This window comes from Oppia nitens, unplaced genomic scaffold, assembly GCF_028296485.1.
Source record: "Oppia nitens isolate AA-2021 unplaced genomic scaffold, nextdenovo-longstitch-racon4-pilon3 scaffold3_pilon_pilon_pilon, whole genome shotgun sequence".
In the NCBI taxonomy this organism is placed as follows: domain Eukaryota; kingdom Metazoa; phylum Arthropoda; class Arachnida; order Sarcoptiformes; family Oppiidae; genus Oppia; species Oppia nitens.
The window spans coordinates 6,316,204-6,343,053 of record NW_026533221.1 but is presented as its reverse complement, the minus strand read 5'-3'; the positions used below and the strand labels follow the sequence as shown (position 1 = coordinate 6,343,053).

The 26,850-nt window shown below is 20.3% G+C and overlaps 4 protein-coding genes across 4 annotated transcripts; 2 read left to right on the top strand and 2 right to left on the bottom strand.

Annotated features, from left to right (window-relative positions):
- Window positions 1–243: 243 nt before the first annotated feature.
- LOC128957537 (GPN-loop GTPase 3-like) lies at window positions 244–1,212 on the bottom strand. Its single transcript, XM_054303314.1, has one exon. The coding sequence runs from the start codon at window positions 1,084–1,086 to the stop codon at window positions 244–246; it is 843 nt and encodes a 280-aa protein (XP_054159289.1). The 5' UTR covers window positions 1,087–1,212.
- Window positions 1,213–1,309: 97 nt separating this feature from the next.
- Window positions 1,310–1,684, top strand: LOC128958013 (oxidoreductase-like domain-containing protein 1). Its single transcript, XM_054303828.1, has one exon. It carries the CDS (start codon window positions 1,319–1,321, stop codon window positions 1,682–1,684), a length of 366 nt encoding a protein of 121 aa, XP_054159803.1. The 5' UTR covers window positions 1,310–1,318.
- Window positions 1,685–2,588: 904 nt separating this feature from the next.
- On the top strand, window positions 2,589–3,697 carry LOC128958011 (ras-related protein Rab-21-like). Its single transcript, XM_054303826.1, has 5 exons — window positions 2,589–2,864; window positions 2,925–3,019; window positions 3,094–3,420; window positions 3,483–3,561; window positions 3,625–3,697. Exons 1-5 carry the CDS (start codon window positions 2,752–2,754, stop codon window positions 3,695–3,697), a joined length of 687 nt encoding a protein of 228 aa, XP_054159801.1. The 5' UTR covers window positions 2,589–2,751.
- An 11,421-nt stretch (window positions 3,698–15,118) lies between these two features.
- On the bottom strand, window positions 15,119–19,788 carry LOC128957569 (ras-related protein Rap-1b-like). Its single transcript, XM_054303358.1, has 7 exons — window positions 19,458–19,788; window positions 18,959–19,051; window positions 18,142–18,233; window positions 17,075–17,150; window positions 16,870–16,953; window positions 15,483–15,515; window positions 15,119–15,427 (listed from the first exon to the last, which is right to left on the bottom strand). The coding sequence occupies exons 1-7, from the start codon at window positions 19,530–19,532 to the stop codon at window positions 15,119–15,121; spliced, it is 762 nt and encodes a 253-aa protein (XP_054159333.1). The 5' UTR covers window positions 19,533–19,788.
- Window positions 19,789–26,850: the final 7,062 nt, after the last annotated feature.

Sequence of the window (26,850 nt, the reverse complement as noted above, 5' to 3'; positions counted from 1 at the left end):
TTTATAGTTATAATAAAATTTCGGAAATAGCGTCCACTGGTCAACTTCGGTGGACATACTAAGTCCCAGTTATAAGCGTTGAACCGACAAAATAATTTTTTTAGTTGGAAATCAAGACACTAATAATTATTATAGAAAGAGATATAAAGTATTAAAAAATATAACAATAAGTTATTAATAGAAATATTTATTCAAATATATAAAACATTTTAACTTTTGTTTAAACATAAATTAAATACAATGTTAATCATTATCAACAATATCTTCACTATTTTCATCAATTAGTGGTTCATCGAAGTCACGCACTTTGACCTCTTGTTCGTCATCAAACTGAAGTGCATTGTCTACCGATAGTAAGACATCATTAAGACATTGTTCATCAAAAATATTGATTGACATAAATTTGACTAAAGAGTAATCGTCTAACAATTGGCCAAAAGCTTCGGTAAGTTTTCTATACTTTTGACCCCATTTTTCGGGAAATTGATTTTCCAATAGATAAGAGTCGGGCTCTAAAAAACTTTCAAGTCTTTTGAGAGAAGGTTTGTCTAAAAGATCTGTTTTTGTCAATAAGTTTACAACTGGTATCTCAAGACTAATCATTGCCGAAAGTGATACCATTAGGGCTGAGAAGAACTTTGAGACATCGGATATAAACTGTGAGTCCAACAGAAATATACCGACAACTCGGAAATCATGTGATTGAAGAAAACGGATCAACTTTTGCATGACATCTAAATGTGTGGACAACTCTATCTGTCCGGCCGTATCAAACAATATGTAATCGTTATCCATATCACCCAACTGTTCCTCAAACCAATCCATATTATCCAACAAGAACTCCATAGCAAAGATGAGACCACCGTTAGGACCAAATGATAAGTCTTTATCGGCCATAATGTCGTCAACAGTGATCAGTTGTCTGATGTCTGCGATGGGGTTGTACTGGAAGTATTCGGCCGCCGGATCCATATTGAAAGCACTTAATGTACGGCCCATTGCCTGTCCGTGACTTATCATTGCCGACACATATGACGACTTCCCACTACCCGCCGGTCCAATGACTATCTGAGCGAAGCGTACCATTGGGTGATGTCTTGAGTGATACAAACTTTTGTCAATACATTCAATCAATGGTTAAAATTATAAACACATGACTAATGTTGACATCCATTGACTCAATGGTCCGGAAGATAGCGCTCATCACTGACTCACCCGAAGATTGCTTCACTGTTTTGACAACTTTTATCACATGTTTGACCAATAAATGTATTATCAATTTATGTGATAATAAAATATCACTTCAATTGGTCAAAACATGTCTTCACTTATCAAATGTAAATTAATTGACAATAAAGTTATGATCAAAATAATTACGGATAAGTTATTTGTGGCCAAAAGGTTTTCAAACGATTCTTCAGATGATAAACGAAAGAATGTCAAAACAGAGACAACGAGTGAATACAAGACATCTAAAAGACCGCCGAAACCACCGGAAAACTGTTGTCAATCGGGATGTGATAACTGTGTTTGGGTTAAGTATGTCGAAGAACTGCAACAATATTATGGAGATATAAGTCAAGAGGCAATCAAACAATTAGATCAATACATAACTGATCCGTCACTCAAAGTCTTCATTAAACAGCAAATCAAACTCAACGAAGACAAAGATAAAGACAAATAATTTATCATTTATTTCATTCATAACTCTCTTTAATTATATCTCAATATTTTGGTATCACTTATATCTCATAATAACTGTTATAAATGTATATAAAATACATTTATATTAACTTTAATTAGTAATAAACTAATAAACGAATCATTTATTCAAACTATTTAATAATTAAATATTATTTAGCTTATCATCAATTTTGAAATTATAATTAATTTAATTTAATTAAAATTTAATACAAATACTTAATTAATTAGTGGTCACCAGTGTTTTATCACTACTTATATTAAGTTATAGTTATATTCAATAACCGTATTATTATCAATCGGTTATCAATAGGTTATCACAATTATCATATTATATACTTATACTTAAACATCATATGATATTACAGTAAATAAAGTACTGTATAATTGATTAAAGTATTGAATTTTGAAATATATAATACAGTATAATATACTTTTAATTGATTAAATATATTAATACAGTATAACTTATATACTGTATATTAAACAGCATATAATTGTATGTAATAATAAATTTATTATTGAAAATCACTAATCGTATAAAAATTTAAAGGATAACCCAATGTTTAACTGTTGGGTCTAATTGTTTGATAATTGCAATAATTGTAATAAAAATGATAAATTGTCAGTAAAATAATTGTGTCCTCAAGTTATTAGATTATATAATGTAATAAATGTTGTTTAAATTAAGTTAAACTTTTAACATGTCTATAAAAATAGTTTTTAAAAACTTATTAATGAATTTTGATGTTTGAGTCAATTGTTTGATAAAATCTAGAAAAAGTCTATTAAATTAATATTATTATACAATGATTATCATATGATATGTTATAATACAATAGATTACGTGTAAGGGTTGCACATAATGTGGTGCAATGTATAGCATGTATTGACAATGCATTCAAACAGTAATGTATTGACGTATAGTATGAGTGTATGTATTGTGTCATTGATTGGTTGAGCCATCAATACATGAAAACATTGGTTCAATTGAAACATTGATTGATTGACTGATCAATTGGTTATCAATTGAATTGTTGGTCACTGAAGATGACGACAAACGCCAACCATTTAAGTCAACAACAGTTCAAAATTGTTTTGTTAGGCGAGGGATGTGTGGGAAAGACATCACTAATGTTGAGATACTGTCACAACAAATTCAAGTAAGACTTTGACCACTTGTTTGACCACTTGTTTGATCCGATGATATTGTTGTCCACCAGTGAAGCACATGAGTCCACACTTCAGGCATCGTTTTTGACCAAAAAGTTTTTGTTAAACGAAACGAGAATACAACTGTTCATTTGGGACACCGCCGGTATGTGTGACCAATTGATGACATATTGGCGACCAATTGAGATGATATATATGTATGTGTATTGTAAAGTACAGGTCAGGAGAGGTTTCACGCGTTGGGACCCATCTATTATCGGGACTCAAACGGAGCACTACTTGTCTATGACGTGACTGACTCGGACTCTCTGTCTAAAGTCAAGTCGTGGGTCAAAGAGTTACGTAAAATCCGTGGCAATAATGTTGTGCTGACAATAGTCGGCAATAAGATTGACTTACTATCACTTGAACAGCAAAACAACTTTGCAAACAATGAACTGATAGCCGAAGCAATGAAATACAGTCAATCAGTAAACGCCACGCATTACTGTACGTCCGCTAAAAAAAACCGTGGAATCGATGACCTCTTTCTTGATTTAACTAAAAGTATTGTATTTTTATTGAATATTTAACATGAATTTGAAAATCAATATATTTATTGATATTAGAAATGATGGCTAAAAGTCAGTCATCTCAAGAACAAACACAATTTAAAAGCCGCTCAACAATGTCTGGATCGGGTCAAAGGTTAGACATTAAATTTGTCATTCATTTTATTATTTAATAATTGATTTAATTTCTATAAAATAGAGGTCTAGTAATAGCTGACGAACCGACTAATAATGAGGACAGTTGTGAAAACAGACGGAATAAGTGTTGCTAATCTTTATTATTAATTTAATTATATATGAAATTTTAAAAAATATAATAAATTTTATTTTTAATTATAATTTTTGGAGTATTTATTATTTGTCTACTTTATAATTACCGGTACCATAATTTTAATATCAAACATAATACTACTTACTATTACTATAAATAATTACCAATAATGATAAAAATACTTAACGACAAGTGATAATGCATTGCATAAACGTACTGTACATATAAAAAATTATATTTTATATCATAATAAAATTATATAATAATACAAATATTATTTAACATTTGATTATTACTAACAGTAATAATATTGAAAAATTAATTTTATTATTAATATTGTTTTTCCAAAATAGATATTGTAATCAAAATAAAGCAAAATCGTCACATTATTTTAATATACATTTTATTTAATGAATCATTTACTATTAGTTTTATTGCAGTTTTATCTGCAGTATTACATTTTAAAATTAATTTAATCAATTAAAATTATATTTGGTATTTATTTTATAAATTAATTTAATATAACTAAATGCTGATTTTATTGACGTCGAGTTTATAATATATTGAAAATTGAAAATTTTTGAAAAATGAAAAATTATATTTATAGAAAATGATAATTGAAAATAATAATGAATATAATGAATATTGAAAAATGATAAAAATACACTAAATTATATTTATAGTATATATTCACAATTTATACCTTTATAGCGCTATTTCGTCGTCTATTGTCGCGGAAAGACTCATCAGAAGGTACTGAGGGATAGGGATAACAAAAAAGAGAAACTTATCGATAACTACATAATGTCGGGATTACTAGTTGTTTATGTATATCAATACAAAATGATTAGTTTTAGAGAGAGATTTATGTTTATATGATATTTATTTATTTTAGTAATTAGATATTTAACTTTAAAAATTAACTTTAAACATGATTCAATGCTCTTTCCCAAAAATCCCGACAATAATCCCGACAATAATCCCGACAATAATCCCGACAATAATCCCGACATTATGCAGTTATGTGGCCAACTGTCGTAAATGATTGCCATTTAGGCAACAAAGAAATATATGAAATTATAATAATTACTAAAATCTTATAATTAATTTTCTTCCTCTATCTAAACAGTTATATAATTAAATATTTTAACGTAGTATTCAATAAAAGTGTCATGGTAGTTTATGTTGAAATAAATACTATTATTTATTAATTCATTCTAAGTATTGATTATTTAGAATTTGAAATAAACGGATATATTTTTTCAATTATTTATTAATAATGAATATATTTTTGTTAATATTTAAAATTGTAAATAAGCTTAGAATAAATGAATGGCAACTATTTTAATACAATATTTATAGTGAAATACTGTATCTACTGTTCATATGATCCAAACTCATATAAACCAAATCATATACAGTACTTACCGTTAGCTCTAAAATATTTTTAATTTGTTTTGTAAAATCGTTAATTTTTAATTATCAAGATTGATAAATATAAATACAGTTAATTAACAAAATGTGCGATTAAATAACATAATTGATTAAAGTAAAGTGATTGATATATTTAAAATATTTGTATCACATAAAACATTGACATTTTGATGATTAATTGCAAATATCAATAGTAATATGATATTAGATATTTACAAGTAATGTAATAATACTTTATCTACCAATAAATGAAAAGTAATATTTCAATGAAATAAAATCCAACAAATACTATATACAGTAAGTATATATTTTGTAAAATTCATAAAAATATTAATTTTTAGCATTTGTTGCTTAAATAAGTGATTCAATTTATACGTTTTTATTAGTTATTGAACTATAAACAAGACAAAATAAGACATAAAAATTGAATTCAATTTATTTTATTGATTTTTTATGTTTGACTTAAACAGAATCTATTGTTATAGAGATTTCAATCGCTATTTCATTTTTTATATCAATATTATTTCGATATTTTTTTGGAGCAAAAAATACAATTTTGTTAAATTGCTTTCATATGTGGCTAACATTTGGTGAACCAATTTTCAAATCATATTAATACATACGGTGTGCCCTTTTTACAAGTGATTACAATCAAATACAGCGCTAACTTTCCCAATCATTGTCATTGTATTGTCGAACTAGTAGTTCACTAAATATATGAATCAATTTATATTAAAAATCATAAGAAACTAATAGGAAAGTCATGTTTTAGATAAAAGCATGACTTATTTAATTCATACAAAAAAATTGTTATTATTATTATTTATAAATTATATAATATTACTTAATATTAATATTATATAATTATACTAAAATAAACTTAGATGAATAAAAAATATAATATATTATTTTATTTAATTCATTATAGAATTTAATATTTAAAATTCTTTATTATTAATTACTTTATTGATCTAATCTCAAAAACTGCTTTAATTGCATATATATATTAAATACACATTATTTGATTTAAGAGCTTAAATTATAAATAAAATATGTAAATAATGATATAACTTATGAACAATATTATTAAAAACTAGTGATTAATATATATTTCATGCAAATTAATTTGCTTAACAGTGAAATTGTTATAATCTCTTTAGGCTTATATCTTATATTGTAATTTTATAATTAATACAAAAATATAATTGTTGTATCAAAATTATTAAATCACTTTTACATTTTTATTAATGACCTGAAGGTAATTCATTTTAAAAATGCTATAATAATACAAAAGGATTGTTATTTAAGTTTTAAACACATCTTTTGCTTTAATTATATACTTTTAAGAATTGAAAAAAATTATAACAATTAATCCAATTAGTAATTTAAAGATATATACTGTAAAACACATCTTAATATATAAATTAATTCAGTGTCACATAAAATATGAAGTGCTATATTATTGTTTGTTTACTATGTATTATAATTAAAACAATACTTATTATATACTTAATATTTATTTAATTATGTTTTGAAACTAACAATAATAAATTAATTTGTTTATATAAAATAATTAATTTAACAAATTAAAGCATGTTTAGTTTCAACCATGATAATATTACTATAGATTCTATACACTTTTAATATTATCTATTATTTTATTTTATACACTATCATAATATACCGGTATATACTTTATATACAGTATATTTCAGGATTATAGTGACATAAAATGATAGTTTTTTTAGTGTTTGACATTAGTTTAGTATAATATTTGTTTTCAATCTATGAGAGTCTCAATAGTTATGACTCTCTCTCTCTCTCTCTCTCTCTCTCTTTCTTTCTTTCTTTCTTTCTTTTTCTCCAAAAATACATTATAAATAAAGTAAAGTATTATAAAAATACTACAAAATATGTATTTTTATAAAAGTTACAAAAACAAAAATTACATAAAAAATGTTTACTATATTTTTTGAGTACTTCTGTATTTATTTGAGAATAAGAAGAATAAAAATTATGAAATAAGTGGACAATTAAATAAAGTTAACTGTTTTTAATTAAAATTGACAAAAATAATTATAAAGATTGTCATTTTTATAATGACATTTAAACATAAATTATATGAAAAATTAATTAGTATATTTGAACGCAACAATAAAAATCATAATTATTATATAAATAAAACAAAACTGTTGTGCGGCAACACATTCATATAATTATCAAAACAATTTATACAAATCGTTTTGAAAATAAGTAATATATTTATCGATTTTGTTATTTGTAAACAAATTCATTATAAAAGAAATTTTAAATCTAGTATTTATTTATATTGTTTATCAGCGACTTTCCTAAACGGTACTAATTATGTATCAAAAAATATTCAATTTCTAATTATATATTTCTATATAATATCAACATTATTAGATTGTATAATTATAAAAATCTAAATTTATTAATATATGAAATCAATGTAAATTAAAATGTTAAAGTTTTTTCTATAAATTAAAATAACAATAACAAAAATGAATAAATTATATCGAAATATTAAACTAATAATAATTTAAATTACTAAATAAGTTATTGTTAATATTAATAATTATAAATTAAATATAATTTTAATATTTATCGTGTTTAAAATCTAAAATCCAAATAAGTATTATTATTATAAAAAATAAAAGACAAAAATTAATTTAATGTTTATTTACTGTATGTGTTTCTTTATACAAAAAAACCTATTAGTATTGATTTTATAGTAATTATTTACAAAACAGTTGGATTTAATTAAAATGTAAATGTTTTGCACATTTGTGTGTTATATGTGCACCACATAAATGATATGATAATTAGAAATATATCAATAGAGTTGTATTTTTCTTGCAATTTGTTTCAAACCAGTTGTTGTCTCCGCAGGAATTGACTCTTAAAAATTAATTGACTTTATTATTAGCTATCATAACAAGGTTTTCACTAATGATATAAATCAAATAATTGAGTGTCTATTTGTATCACTCAATAACATATCAGATTCATTAAAATATTCAAATAATTAGCACACCTTCTCATTATTTCATATATTTAATATAATTATTAATAATTATAATTATTTTTAAAAGTAATATATAAACGTGGATATATGTATTCAAAAAATATATTTAATTGTATTATAATTTTTTTTATTGCTATTCGATGTAAAATAATATGAATAATTTGTATATTTAAATATTTTTTTAATGGATTTTATTGGATTCTTATTATGTATTTTTTTGCTTATATACAATATATGTAAAATATTTTTATAGGTTCTATATAATTAAAAAATATTTTTTATATATAATTTTTTAATAATACATATATTGTATCTGTTTTATGAAAACATTTAAAAATAAATAATTTAATATAATTACTCATAACTTTTTAGTTGTTTTCAAAATTTTAATAGAATAATTTAATATAATTTTACAAAATAGATTTAAAACTAGTAAAAAAAGTTATTATTAATATCATTAATTTGTCATTTTTATTATTATAGAGACATAATATAATAGAGAATTACTAAAATTAAATCTAATTACAGAAATATGCAGAAAAAATGTATCCAAAAATTTTTTAGCAATAGATAATTGCTTTCAATATAACAGTCAGTATTTTTTATTTGTAATTATATTATATATTATTATTTAATATATTTTTTATTTACAAAATGTCACTTCTCATTGAATGACAAACACTGACTCTTATATAATATATAATATAAGAACTATATTTTATTTTTAAATCAATCACTATTAACGATATATTGTAATAAAACACATTTAAAAATGTAAAAGATTTGAATGTAGTGTAGATTATATTGTATTTTATTCACTCTATCGTTGTTAATGTCAAACATCATAAAACCTATTATGTTATGAAAAATATAGACTTTTATGAATAACCAAAGTTTAGAATAAAATGTAATTATTTATTATCAGCTTTTGTTAAGCAAATTAATATTATATATAATTAAAATTTTCAAATATATTATTTACAATATGTTATAATGTATTAATAATTTTTACATATATTAATATTTAATTTATTTTGTGACTAAATTAAAATTTTACACAATTAAAAGCTTAATTAGAGTTTTAAATACATTTTTCTTTCATTATATTTAATATATTACTTAATACATGAAATAAAATTTACATATAAAATGTGTTTTTTCACTAAAATTCACTTTTAACCAACTCTTCAAAAGAATATATTTCTGAATTTGTTATTTCCTTCTGTCTGTCAGTCCGTTTAAAATTTTTTTTTAAATTTTGATTTCAGATTTGAATTCTTTAAAAAATAAGTGGATTAGCATTAAAACTGTTATTTTCAAACATAGAGAAAATGGCCGCCAAAGTAAAAAAAGAGTTTTAAGTTTAAGTTTAAATAAAATAGCAAAATATAGTATAAAAATTTATTTAAATATTTGTTTTATATCTTAACAACAAAATGGCTGTCTATTAAAAAATAAAATTTTGATTTTATTTCATTTAAACATCAAAATATAAGTAAAAATGTTTAAAAATTAAAATATTCAAAATTTTTTATGGGTCTTATTCAACAATTAATTATGATAATTGATTTTTTCAAATCAATCACAATATTTTATATCTAAAACTTATAATAAAATAAATCTTTACTGAATCATATAATACCAGACATGATTATAGTTGAAATTATTTTGTTTAAACTTAATAATACGATGCCTTACATTATTATTGGTTTATTTTGTCACATTGAGTCATTTAATACCTTACTTGCTTAAAGTTGTGTTTATTTTTGTAATACTGATGTGTTGATTGGATTTTGTAATAAATGTATTATATTTGTTAAACTGAGTCATTATATCATAATTATATGTTTGTGTTTGAGATTATTTTGTTATATCATACTATTATACAGTATAATGCCATACATTACCATTGTTTATATAAGTTTGTCTTAATAAGTCATATATTATATTGTATTGTATTAATATTATTTATATATTTATATATTATAATATATATATAATATATTATTGTATAATGTATTAATAAATTTGGTTATATTTTTTCATTGGATATAAATAATGGACAGTATATATAATAAACAAGTATTTTATTATATAAATTAATATAAATATATATTAAAATATTATAAATGTTTTATTTTTTAAATGTATAAATGTTTTATAGTATTGATATAATCAGGGTTGCGAAAGGTTTACGATCTCAGGGGGTATAGGGGGGTGAAAAATTTTTATTGCATTTTTAAACGACAGTTTTTTACCATCTATAGCAGCCGTTATCACAATGATTATACGGTTCCTTACTTGAAAACAATTACTGACCAAGATAAAAAACAAAAAAATTCTAATACACAAATTTAATAACCTTTTTTATATAATATTAAATAAAATATACTACTTAATTAAAATTAATATGTAACAGTGTATTTGAGCTAGATGAAATATATTTTAATAAACCATAAGCTTCGACAGTGCATTTTAATCAAAATAATCAAAAATCACTTTGCTGATCACCAGTGATCTATAGTATAGATTCTATACTGCCATCGAATCTATAAATAAATTCAGTAAATTCCAAATAAATTACAAGTAAATTCCCTATAAATTCCCTATAAATTCCCTATAAATTCCCAATAAATTCCCAGTAAATTCCCTATAAATTCTCAATAAATTACCAGTAAATTACCAGTAAATTCATAATAAATTTCCTATAAATTCCCAATAAATTCCCAGTAAAATTCTAATAAATTCCTTTAATATTCCCTATAAATAGTCAATAAATTCTCACATAAATTTCATAAATAAGGAAAATATTCTCAAGTTAATTTTTTAAGACAAAATATATTCTCAAACTAACATTATATATAAGGTAAAAACAACTCCTATAATTACTTGCTTTTATTATTTAATTAATAATTAGTTACAATGTTGCTATTTTAAAATTATCAATAATGTACTGTATTTATTATTACGTCTTTAAAAAATAAATTATAATTTAGTTAATTAGTTATTACAGTGTCATAGCATTGATTTCGATGAATGAGATAATGATTTCGATTTAAGTGACAATGAATTCGATGACTGATATATTGAATTCGATTAATATGTTTATTGTATTATATTATTGGTTTACATTATATTTTAGATTTAATGCAAACTTTGACATTGTTTTACAGTTTGTCATATTCTATGCAAATATCGAATTCAATACATCAGTCATCGAATTGTTTATCTCGTAATCGAATTCATTGTYACTTAAATCGAAATCATTATCTCATTCATCGAAATCAATGCTATGACACTGTATTATAAAATCTGAAAAATACAAATCAAATTGTTTATTAATAAGCATAAAAATTATTACAAATTTATAAAATAAAAACATTATTTTTCTGGAAAAATGGAGGGAATTTATTAATGAATTATCCACCCTTTAGATGCCCGAACTCTAGATATTTTTCAGTATTTAATAAGTCTTTATTTTTTTATTTTGTAAGATAATCTATTTATTTATATTAAAACTCAATTAGTATTTATATTTTTGTTTAATATTAAACTTTACATTAATTATAAAAATTTTCGGCGCCGAAAATTGTTAGGGGACCCCCTAACTTTTTGACTAGGCCAGGGGGTAAAAGCTAAAAATCTCGATCTCAGGGGGGGTAAGATGGCTTTACCCCCTACTCCCTTTTCGCAACCCTGGATATAATATAGTATAACAATAGTTTTTATAGAGAAATATACTGCAATTGTTTAGTTTTATACAGTATTTTTAAAGTTTATGAAATGACACTTTTTATATTTTATTCTTTTTATTAAAATTTACTTAAATTAAAAAAATCAATTATAATTGAACCAAATTTGTACATATTTTAATAGTATATTATTGATAGTATATTATTAATAATAAATTTATAGATATTTTTTGTCTTAAAATAGTCATAATATAAGATATTAAATTAATTTTAAATTAAGATTTTAAAAATTATAAATGTTTTGCCATTTAATTCATTAAATTTTTATCACATTTTTTTATTTAATTTAGTCATTTTTCTTAATCATTTTATGCAAATATTTGCTAATTTGATAATTTTATTTTAAAATCAATATTTTATACAACTTAAACTTAAATTTTTGTAAAAATGTAGTAATATATGGAAATATGTGTTTCACATATTTTGATGTCTCTAGTTATTAATAATTTATGCACTAATTTTATATTTAATTTTAATTATTACAAACAAAATTACAAATAAATACTTACATTTTGTTTAACTCATTTTATTATTAAATATGTAGACTAACAGACTATTATTTCAATTTGATTTTTAAAAATTGTTTAAACAACTCTCAATAAAACATTTATTATGCAATCAATGTGTTATTATTTTTTAGCAAAATTTAATTTAAAAAATAACATTTTAATCATTATTAGTAGTTTTACAGTAATAATGTAAAGTTTATATATTTTATTACAACAGAATTAACTGTATTTACTTTATACTTAAAATTTCGATTCGCGTTTAGCCTTAAACACACGTTAAATGTAATTTTAATGATATAGTTTGTAATTTACGCTTTTATTATATCTAAATAATATAAACAATGTATGCATTTTAGTAATTTTATTTTTTACATTGAATTGAATTAAAAAATATTATTTTGTAAATTATAATAATTTTCGATATATATATAAACTATAATTTATAAATACTTCAACAATTGTCATAATTAAAGTTTTATTAATTGTTAGATATTGTAATAATAAATTTCAAACATCAAATAATTTACTTATAAATGTGTCGTATGCTATGATAATATGATAGCATAAATTAAATTAATAATATTATTTATTTTCCAAATTTATATTGTAAGCTTGATTATTTTACATAAATTTATTATATTATACATAAGTTTCTAGAATTTTTATTTAATTAGTAAGAATTTTGTTTTATAAATAATTTAATAATAATAATTATAGTTTGCTATAAATATATATGCAAATAATTTATGATTATATAAAATAATAATTTATAATATTTTTATTATTTATATAATAAGTTTAATTTTTAAATCTGAAGTTGAATAGATAATATATATCATACTTAATTATTGATTAAATAATTACAATGTTTTAAAATTATCTATAAATTTATTAAATAAAATGTTTCTACATTATTAAATAAAAATTTAGATAAGTTGTTAGCAGATAAAGCGTTCAAACAAATTAGGAAAGGGATCAATAAAATTTGGACATTTACAGTGTGTATTCAATACATATTAAAAGTAACACATTTTTATACATTGAGAATGGAGTAGAAAATATAAAATTTAGACGATTTATAATTGCAATACTAAAGCAATGTTAAAAATTATGACATTTATAGACATTTTAAGATAAATCAAAAACAAATTCAAAAAATCGTTGATTTATTTTTAGTTTTATTTTACTTATTTTATTTGTCAGTTAAGACTTTAGGACTGAAATATATAAACTACCTTATATTTTGATAATTTTAATGTTAAATTTGAGTCTCAGTTCATACAATTATAATAAATACTTTAAAATATTTGAGTTTACAGTAACATTATTTATTGAAATTATATTTGTGCTATTTTTAACTTTGTATAATACAATATAATTAATATATTATTTCAATACTTTATAAATTACATTAAATAATATAAAAAAGCAAAAGTTTAAAATAAAGTTATTGTTTTTGTCGTCGATTCTCTTAAAAATATTAAATAATCCTAAAGTAGTTCACAACAAATATGTTTTTTAACTATTGTTTTAATATTTGATGTGAAATTTTGAAATCAATAAAATTATCGTAATATGAGACAATTATTCGTAAAAATCGAAACGCTATATAAAAGTTGTCAAATATGAAAATTTTGTACAAAAATGTTATTTTTTGTAATGTTTCATTTAATTAAATGATTTTAATTAAATTTTTATATTGTAGTTAGATATTAGAATTGATTAAAAAATTATAAGTTGTATTAAACTATTTGTATACATAATGCTTCTCATAGTAATACAAAATTAGTTTTTCAGATAAATCAATCAAAAATAAGATGCATTTATAAAACAATAACATGCTATTACAGAATAATATATTTTGTTTTAAATTTTATATTATAATATTTATAGTACAGTAATTTATTATTATATATATTTAAAAATTATGTATCATATAAACTACAAGATATCTTTTATTTATTGCTTAAGTTATTGCTTTAAAATGCAATATAATTTAAAAACAATAAAAACAGATTTTTATATTTATACTATTATATCCAACTGTACATTACAATAAGTAAATTACTATTACTAAGTAAATAAACTAAATAAATTATATTGATATGTATGCAGTATTTATATTATATAAAATATTTTAATCATGTTTTTAATAATAATCAATAATATGAAATTAGCAATACATTTAAAATAGTTTATAAGATTTGTGATCCATTGAAATATAAATATAAAATATTAAAGAATATTTTGTATTTTAGTTGACATTTGGATAAAATGGTTGCTATCATTAACTGTCGATTATTATGCATTTATCGATGTTTGTCATATAATATTCAAAATTTTGAACTTACTTTTCGTATAAATTTAAAAATTTCTGCTTTTGAAATATTGATATATAGATAGATATTACGATTCATTTAATGTATGAATAAAATGTCTTTACAGTAAAAATGTTAATAATATGATATATAATAGCATACAATAAGAACATGTATAATATCAATAATTTTAAATATCAAATAATATATTTTCATAACTTTGAAGTAATATATTATATGTTATGTATGATTGTATTATATTTTGTTATTTTTAAGAAAATATAACATATTATGTTTACAGTAATTCATGAGTAATTAATTATATATACGATATACTTATGATATGTAATATGTTTAATGCGATCAAGAAATGGCACAGTCGTCTGCATCAGAGGTCGGTTCTCTACTTTTGTTGACTTTCTTAGAGGACCTCCTAATTAAACTTCTACTCCTAGGCTTTAGTCGTTGTCCGGTTTCGTCATCAGGAATGGCGTGATTTGGTGTTAGACTGGTATTGCCTGCAAATCTTGATTTTCCGTTTTGAACCCTCGCCTGAGCACTGGATCGACGACGAAGTCCCTCATCATTAGGCAGAGGAATGCGAGCCAAATGAAGAAATGCATTGAATATCTCCTTAACATTTGTATTGTTTTTGGCCGAACACTCCATCACCTAAAATGTCAACAATTATTAGTCATTTGCTTTCATTATATCTTCAGTTTCATACTTTTGTTCGCAATTTTGGTAATTCACAGAAAACCTGAAATTAAATGACATATCATTTAATGTATAATTTTTAATTATACATTATTATTGACAAATATTTTTTTAAATCATATAATATATACTTATGATAAATACTATATATATATATTTAAAAATTGCATTAATATGATAAATATTAATAAAATAAACATTAAATTGATGAATAATGAGTAAATATTGTAGCGACTATTTATAATTTATATTATATAATAAATTTAAGTAAATATAGCATATTTGAAATAAATTTGTGATAATAATTATTGTAATTATTATAAATGTTAGTTTAAATTTTTATCATTTATTATTTTAAAGAATAATTTTTAATTTAATTTACATTAAAAGTTTTTAATGCCACTAATTAATATAACAATTAGTGAATATCATATTTTCTTATATTTTTTCATATATTTTATTGTTAACTTATTTCTATTTTCTAATTGTGATTATAAGTTATATTAAAAAAATTTACGAAATTTATTATTTTAATTTACCAATAATGCATATTAAAAACAAACAAATCTACATGAATTAGTTTCTTAAAAAGCACATATATATAAAAATATATATCTAATATTTTTTTTTGTTTACATTATTTATAATTTATTTTTGTTATTTATTTATAACAAAATTGTATTATTATATTATTTTTGAATTTTTCATAAGTACTATATTTGCAATAATTTATTATTTTTCTCAAACAAATTATTTGGAAAACAAAAACATTGTGTAGTTTAAAATCCATTAAAAGTCAAATTATAAACAAACAATAATATTTTACAGTATATTATTTTTTATAAAATAATTTTATATAAGAAAACAATTGTATGTTTTACTGAGATTTTAGTCTTAAAAATAATAACACTATCAATCAATCACTTTTAAATTATATAAAAATGTGTTTAAAAATTTTGTTTTAATATTTTCTATATTTTATTCTTAACTTTTTATTATAGATATATGTAATAATTAAATCCAACAATTAATTAAAATATAAGTATTAAATAATATATTATATTATAAATACCATACGTATACAATATTATATACCGAAACATAACGTATAATACTTTAAATATATATTATTTGTGTATAAATTATACTCTAGTAATAATTGGATACAATTTTTACTTAATAACACTATACTTGTATTATTGAAAGAAATACTTAAATTAATTTTTCTTTCAATGGTTAAGAAGTCTTATAAGGTATGTGTTATAATGTAATGCAATGTGTAATGTAAGGCATATACAGTAAAATAAATCAGTAAATGCAATAAAAAGTCAATTAATTATATTCATGTTTGTGTATATAAATAGTATAAAAGTGGTAGAAATAGTGGTAGTACTGACCCATTCAGCCATATCCTCTTTGGGCACTTCTTTGAATTCATCTGAGAGATCACATTTGTTACCCACAAATATTATCGGTATTTCCTATACACAGTAATTTATGGCACCGGGAGGTAGGGATAAAACGCGTTAAAGAAAATACATTTGTCTTAAATCACAAATAAATTGAGTGATTAATTAATTTTGTATTTGTTATATACTATACCTGAAAATCAGTCCTCACTTCTTTGATCTCCTCAAAGCAAGTCTTGATTATATCGAAAGTACTCGACTTATCGATACTTTATAACAAATAGAGTAAAATTAAATTCATTTGATTTGATTTGATTTAATTTATATATAAAGTTTGTTAGTATTGCTAGATATTAGATAATTTCTAATAAATTAATATATTGTATAACAGTCATCATATACACATATATAGAGCCTATTATCATAGTTACAAAGCCTTCTATTATTTATCTAACAATTAATTAATAATTATTAGATAAATTAGAATACTATTTATAATTGTCATATAAGTAAATAATTTTAAATTAAAATATTTATAGAAAATCATATTTACTAAAAAACTATTCAATTTAATAGAATATTATTATAGACTATATATTTAAACAAAGCCTTACCAAAGCTTTTTTTAAAAATAAGTTATATTACTATAAGAGTACATAAAAGCACACATTTTTATGCCTCCAAAATACACTATTTATTATACAGTGCCATAACTCATCACATTTTACACACAAAAAATCATATACATATAATTTTGTATACTGTCTAATAAAATAACATTTTCCCATTTCACCCACTTTATACCCCTCAAATATCATAGATTGCTTAACCCTGATAATTAATATTTATTTGTAAACAAAAAGACAAACAATTTACTAATTATTTAATTAGTTTATAACTTTTAATTTTTAAAAATCTATGACATTTAATGTGCTTTTAAAGCAATTAACATTTATGTATAATTTTATATACATTTATATACATATTTTATGTATTGATATTTCATACATCTGTTGTAATAATAGTAAAATATTGTAATCATTATATAAAGTTTTTTAGTGCTCTTAATATTTGGGCTAATAAATGTGATATATTATGTACTCTTATAGTTATATTAAATGGATCAATGATATGATATAATCTTTATATACAATATATCTTATATCCTAATTGAAGGGTATATTTAATACTATAAATATTAGAATATGATATGTATTAACAATGAATACATTTATCATTTATAATATACATTAGACATACCTATAGACTAACATAAATGCCTGTGCGTTGGCAATGGACAGTCTTCTCATTGCTGGAAACTGCATATCTCCTTCAGTGTCCAAAAAGTCAACCTTTAATTTAATATAATATCAATTATATATAAAAATAGTATAAATTATTATTTGCAGTTTTATAAAAATTTGACAATACATTAAATTTGTCAACACAAAATATTATAAAATATCAATTTAATAAGTTTTAATTAATTTATAATAATTAAAATATTAATTATTATATTCTACATATTAATTATTATTATTATTATTATTATATATACTATATATTCAATTTTTAGTGCAATTTTCTTAATATTATTTTACTACTAATTACTTGTCAGTATATGATTGTCATTGTGATCATTAAATTAGTTTTTTTGCTTATATCATATCTAACAAAACTAATCCGATTTTATCCTTAATAACTATATATACAGTAATAAACATTTTCAGTATAGAGTAATAAAATAACATTAATTCTTATGATTTATTGACAGGCATTAGATATTTTGATGAATACTATAATAATTATTAAAATTATTTTAACTTTAATCTAGAATTTACATAAAATTCTAGAGACCAGTGAAAACAAAAAATATAAAACGTTGAGTGTTATCGTGTTATCCATTGAAATACAAATCATTGATTAAATCACAAAACGCAACAACGACTACACAACCAATGAATCAGCCGTCGATTGCAGACAAATAATAATAATAATAATAATAATAATAATAATAATAATAATAATAATAATAATAATAATAATAATATATTTAAAATTAGCTAAAAGTGCAAACCTTTAGAGTCATAGTTCCTAAGTTAAAGTCTTTGGTGAACAAGTCCTCAACTGTTGGTTTGTGTTTCTCATTGAATGTATTGAATAAAAATCTCTGTTTTATAATAATAATAAAATGCTAATTATTTTTAACAATCAAATTGAAAACTATTGAAGTAGACATCAATTTACTAAAATGTAAATTAACAAACTTATGCCATTTATATTTGAATCAATACATTTAAAACTACTTATGCTAAACAAGTACAGTATTATTACTATAATATATTTACTATAAATATATATATAAATAGAATGAAAAGTATATATATATATATTGATATACTGTATATTAAATTTATATAATATATTAAAGAAGTTATATAAAAGGTATTAATCAAAAAGTTTTATAGATATTATAAGTCAAATGAAAAGATATAGAGTATTATAAGTATTGATATGAGATTTATTAATGATTTTGCATAACATAAGTATTGCAAAAGCATTGCATTGATTGATACCTTAAGAATAGCACTTTTGCCAACAGAGACACCTCCGAGAGTGACGAGTCGTATACGGTATGACTCCTCTGTCATTATATGCGCTATTGATTATAATAAGTTATATACCAATCAATTGTAGTATAACTGGCTTTATATGAAAGACCGCCGCTTTTTTCGTTAGCTTTTATGATATGCTTTTTACGTGAATTGTTTGTATCGATGTATTAAATATCAATACAAATGTATTATTGGTTGCATTGGCTGCTGATATGTCTGAGGATATTACAGGTCTTGTGTCTTATAAGGACTCGTGTGTTATGTGTTTCCCTATTTAGCTCTGAGTACTGTTCCGTCTATTCTTCAGCATATAGTTTGCCAAAAGCACGGGTAATGATCTGCAAGAAAAACATATATATATATAATAAATAGTTTATATTAATACAACTGAATCACATTAACTGCATATCAATAACACTTTTTATGTCACATTATTTAGATATGTGATGACACAAACATATAAATGTTCACTAAATATATATAAAATATAATTTATTTTATTAAATTACATATTGTTATAAACTAATGTATTTACAGTATATAATAAAACATTATTCCATAAATATATAAATTTATTATAAGTTTTGATATAGACTAAAATAATACAAGTGTAAGTTATATAACTTAAATTAAATAATCTATAAAAATTTTCATCATTGTTATAGTATTATAAAATTATATAATATATTTGATAAAATTTTTAGTTAAAGTATTTCTACATATTATATGATTGTATATATTGAAACTTGATAAATTTTATAAATTAATTATTATAAAATTATATATTTATAATATATTTGTTTATAATTTTATTAATTTCTAATTAAATTTAGTTAATATAAAAATAATATAAGGGTTTATTTTATTAAATAATTTATTTAATTAATTTAAATATTTACTAATTTATAAATATCAACATTTTTCAATTATTTTTTAACTTATTTATAAAATAACTAATTGTTAAAATCAATCCATATATAATACTTTCAATTACTTATCTATTAAAAATTAAAATAAAATATTAGTTTGAATTTAACAATTTAACTTATTATAATAAATTATAAATTAATTAGTATTTAATATAGTAGAGTTTAATATAATAATAATATTTAAACAATTTTATTGATATTTTGTGCTTTATTTAGTAACATATTTAATCTAAACTTATTTTTATTGATTTCAATTTTCATCTGCAAACACAAATTATAGTTTATATACAGTATAAATAAAAATAATGTATTTCATAGTTATTAAATTGCCAAATAACGTGCGTTTATTAAATAATACTCTGATATCAAAAGCATTTATTTATAACATTGAATGCATCGGTAAATTAATATTAAATTCAATTTACGTAAATAATTACATTTTATTTGTTGTTTAGCAATAATGCCTAAACATTATTACTACAGTAATAACTAGTGTTAAGCTTTAAGGCATTAAAAGTATTTTTTTTAAGTTACAATAATTTTTAAAATTTTCTATCTTTTGTTGTTTATTTAACAAACAATTATTGTTTTACTATAATTGTAATTCATTAGTTATCAATAATATGAAAATAACAGTTGACTGGATTAAGTCTATTATTTGTTTGGCAAAACTCCGGACATCAGTGTCCTAAAGCTATGTCAGCTCTTAATAACTATAAAAAAGACAAATGACTGAAGTCTTTATTAAAAAAAAACACAAATAAAGACTATTTTTGATGATATCAACTCAAGAGTTGATCTCGATTTTGATGTCATCTTTAAGATGATTTTGACATTGGATTTAGGACTATGTATTAACAATACTTTTCTATATAATATTTAACTTAAATCATAATACCTTAAATCATCAAAATAATCATTTTTTATTTATATCATTAAATGTTTTCAATGTACTGTAAATACAGTATAATAAAAATAAATAAATAAAATTGTGAGTTTATTAAAGATTATATAAAAGAATATATTATAATTAGTCAAACATGGAATTGAAGACTAGAAAAATTTGATAATTTTAAATATTTTTTATAAAACAATAAAATTATATTTTTTATTTATAAAAAATAAATAATTTAAAAATAACATTTAGAAATTAATGGTAATTTATCTAAAGATGATCTTCTAAAATGTTTATTATAAAACATATACCGTAAGTGATAACAGTTACTATTAATACATTATAATATTGATTATTATTTTGTAGTCTTTTAATTTAAAAAATTGATTCATTTAATTTTAAATTTTTATGCCATTATCTTTTAGTAAAACGTGTTATTAGATTATAAAAAGCTTTTAATAATTTGACATAATTTTCATATAATAATTGTATAATTACAGTAGTATTATATAATAGATTAACATTTTATGCAACATAAAAATCTAATGTATTATTAGTATTGCAATAATATAGTATAAATAATAAAACATAACATAACTGTTTAAATTATAAAAACAAACTTTTATTTTTTATAATTATATTTTTATAAACATAATCTAAAGATATTTTTTTAATTAAATTATTTTATTAACAAAACATATTTTTATTTTGATCCAATACTTATTGAAATATTTGTATGACATATAATTTGATGCATTTAGAATATTTAACTATAGTATTTATAATATCTATTTATAATTTATTAATATTTTGAGTTTGAAATTACTTATTAAATTGTATATAGATTTAAAAATAATAAAAGTAAATACATTTGTATAATATAAAAATAATTGTAATGATAATATGATAATACATTATATAAATATATATATATAGTATATATTGTTATCTATAATTGCAAACGGATTCGCTTTCAGCTAAATATTATTAAGTTATTTGCATTAAAATTTTAATATAGAATTACAGTATAAATATGATAATTCTTTTAATATATGAATATGCATATACTGTACAAACTGTATTACATAAGTATATATATATATATAATTTATATTACCGGTATATAATGAAAAATTCTTTATTTAATACAACAATAATATAAAAGTAAAAATCAATATTTGTAGATATAATCTCAAATAAAACATGAGTTTAAAAATAACATCTAAAGGTTCACTTTATCTAACTATTTATCAATTTATTTATATCTTAACAAAATATATTTCTTTTATTTAAATATTAAATATTTTTACATAATATTTTTATTAAATTTAACAGTTATTTGTTAATTTAGTTTAAGTAAATTAATATAATTATTATATTATTCAGATAAAACAGTAAAAAATTTAATTATATTTTATAATATTTTAACACAGGTAGAGATGGGCTAATATAAATTTCTATAGAAATTTTACTTTATTAGTACTCTATGGTATCCATATATAGCTATTGTAGTATTATACTAATGAGACAATATATATATATACTATACAAATGGTATCCCTATATATAAAATTATAATAATTCTAGTTTTGTAAAATTTTATTAATCATTTAATTATATTTTTAGTTTAATATAATTAAAAAGACTAATTTTTACTTTAACTAGTAATTAAAATAATAATAATATTTAATTATTAAATAAAATAATACAGTAATAACATTTAATTATTACTTGTAACCATAATGTATTGTTAAAAGATAACTAATATTGAGAGAGCAAAATTAACATGAAGATCGTATAGACAGAAATTTCTTTAAGAAACTTTCTAGAAATTTCACTTTTTGCCAACACTAAGTACAGATAATGTTAACAACAGAGATCTGATATTTTAAAAACTATAGTAAATGAGATATTTATTTTGTAAAAACTTAAATATAAGATAATATTTAATATAAAGTTTATTTCTACATATAGTAATAAAATAAGTTAAACTTAGTAATTTAAAAATTAAAATATAGTATATTTCATATTACAGTTAATTTTAAGAGATTTTATATTTCAGATAAAACAATTCATTAATTGATTTTGATTAACTAATTTATTTAAAATTTGAGATATTTATCTTAATTATAATTATTTATTAAATACTATTAAATATTTTTTAAATATCATTAATAATAATAATAAAAATTCTAACATAAAAATATTTTTATGTATATTTAATTTCGAAAAATAAATTAATAAAATCCATTATAGTTATATTTAAAATGTAAAAGTTATTAAAGTTAAAAATAAAATAATATACCTTGGCAATTTAATTTCTTGATAATCAATACAAATTTATTTCAATATTATATTACATTACTAACAATGCCAAAACAATTCTTCAATCATTTTTATAATTAGTATAATTTAATCCCAACAAAATTTTAAAAAATTTTATATAATATTTAAATATCATAATTTATAATTAGAAATTACAAAATTCTAAATTAATTAAGAATTAATTAAATAAATCAATATTTGTTAATATAAACAATGATTCAAATATAGTTGTGTAGTAATAAAGGATAAAACTTTTACCAATTATATATAATGATGTGAATAGTATGTCATAATTATAATCATATAATAACGTTAAGACTATAACAAAACAAAAATATATTTTATAAATATATATTTATTTTACAAAAAAAACTTAAAATTTTGTTTTCTCAGTATAAATCTTTTTTTGTGTACTACAGTAAATTGTGTATTTGAATGAAATTTACAAAAAAAGTAAATTTATTTTTATATGTCAATCAATAAAGTATACTGTATTATTATTTTTATATTTATAGGCACATTGTTATGTGGACTGTAGAAATAAAATAACAACTTGTGATCAAATATTTGAGATTGAATTTATGTTATGATTTTCAATTATATAATTACTATTTCAAAATTCAGTAATTATTTTGAATCTCATATTATTATAAATATTTGAGATTATATATCATATGTATGGACATATCATCTCTAACTCATTTGTATCTTTTATTTATTCTTAATCTCTCTCTCTCTCTCTCTCTCTCTCTCTCTCTCTCTCTCTCTTCTCTGATTAAAAGTAAATGAGGTTTTATATAAGTAATTCAAATATTAAAGCAATTCATTTATGAACTCAATTATACTTTTTTCAATACAACGATATTTTCACTCAAAGTTTTCAAAGTTTTCACTCGTTTAGCAATTGATTTAATAGCAAAATATAAAATCATATATTTAAAAGCAAAGCACTTCTTAAAATGAGTTCAACTCAAACCTCAAACATATTTGTATTATTTGTAAAATACAGTCCTTTTTCATATAATAACATTAAATATAAATATAATTTTTCATTATACATATATTGTGAATGTAATATATACTATAAATTATATTTTAGATTAAAATCTAAAGTTTAAGTATAATACTGTATATATAAAGTATATTTTACATTCACAATATAGATCTTAAGTTTAGATAAACAATTTATTTATTGAAATATATTATTTAAATTTTATGATAACCTGAATATACTTTATTAAAAATGTTATCATTATCTATAATTCCCATACTTTTAAAATAAAAATAAAATAAAAGTAAACTTGATATTGAAATCTCTATGTTCTAAAAATATTATTTTTTTAAAATACAGTTTTTTGTTGATTCTATTTAATGAAATACAAAATTTGATAAAAAATTGATTTCAATTTCTTTTACAATCTACAGTATATTTGTTAAGTTTAGTGAATGCAATCTTTTTATAACTATTGTGCTATTTTTTATTCAGAATTTTTTTTAAGTGTTTCGTGAATAGACTGATCAAATTGAAAATAATTTATCGATAAATTATATTTACTTATAGGTAATAACATTCATAGTAAAGTAAATAATGTACCATGTTCAATTTATTTTATAACTCCAAGAAAATTACTAAATTTTGTATTTCATTTATTTTTATCCAAACACGTTAGCGATACAAATGGACAAAACGCGTGTTATTAATTTTAGTTTTTTGAATTTAAAAACTAAACAATATAAAAAACTTATGATAAATATCATATTAAATATGATGAATATTTAGAAATTTAAAATTTAAACTTAAAACTTAAATTTAAAAATTATAATTATATCAAATATCAACTAAAGTATTATTTTAATTATACATCTAAATAAATGTATTTTTAATCAAATAAAACTCACGTTAGTTGTATTCAATGGAAAATAATTTGCTTTGTTATATAAGAATTACAAGTTTTCTAATAATAATAGTTTAGTAATAATAATAATAATTTTAATAATAGTAATACTAAAGAATAAGACAAATATTCACAAATCACTCCAAATATTGCAAATGCATCATTAAATTCATATATATATATATATATACGGTATATATCAGGGCTAAGCAAGGTTTTGGATTTTAGGAGGAGAGGGGTAGTCTAGGGTGGGATTAACTTACAAAAATCTCGAAAAATCTTGTGGGATATAGGGTGGATGTAGACTTTCATTGCATTTTTAAAAGGCAATTATTTCAAAAGTTCAAAATCAAGGGGTTCAAGATAAAATTTCTTAAATTCCCGAATATTTCCAGAAAAATAGACAATATTTCCATTAAATTACATTATTTTTTAAAATATTTCTAAAATTAATACTACAATATGAGTTATTTTTAGTATTTTAATTATTTATTATAATTCTACTTTTAATTTAATTTTTTAAATATTAATTAATGTTTATAGGTACATAATTTTATTTTTAAAATGTTATTTTTCTATAATATTGACCGAATACTAATTATTTAAACCAATTTTAGTTTTAATTGAAGTAATTATAAAATTGAAATTATTTTCTAATTTTTAACTAAAATTTTCATATACAGTATATATCGTTTTAATAACTTATTTATTTTAAAATTATATTTAAATTATAATATGGTTACTGTTTTTACAACAAATTTAAATTTTGAATATTTTAATTAAAATGATATCAAATTTAGATTAATTTTAACTATTTAACTTATTTTTAATCAATTATTACATTCACATAAGTTATAGAAACATAATAACACTTAATAAAATATTAATGAAAATATTTTTTTTAATATAAATTATAGTTTCATTTCTTTTATTTTAAGCGACATTTTTTAAATTTGGCCAAAAAGTCTGCAGAAGTCAAATCCAAAAATCACGATCTTAGGGAGTCATTTGGCTTAACCCCACTCTACCCCCTTTGCTTAACCATACTATATATATATATATATATATATATATTGCATTCACCTTTTAATAGTATATTTTACTTACTTTTTATGCAATTATAATACAAATATAATGACTTTCCATACAGTTTATGAAACATTTGTTACCCTTTAGTGGTTTTTTATACTTAACATAATGAATCTCATAATAATCAGTTAAAGTCTAGTTACTAGACTCTAGTATAATACAATAGACTAAATATCATAAAAATCTTTAAATTTTATCAGTTTAAACATAAAGTAAATTAA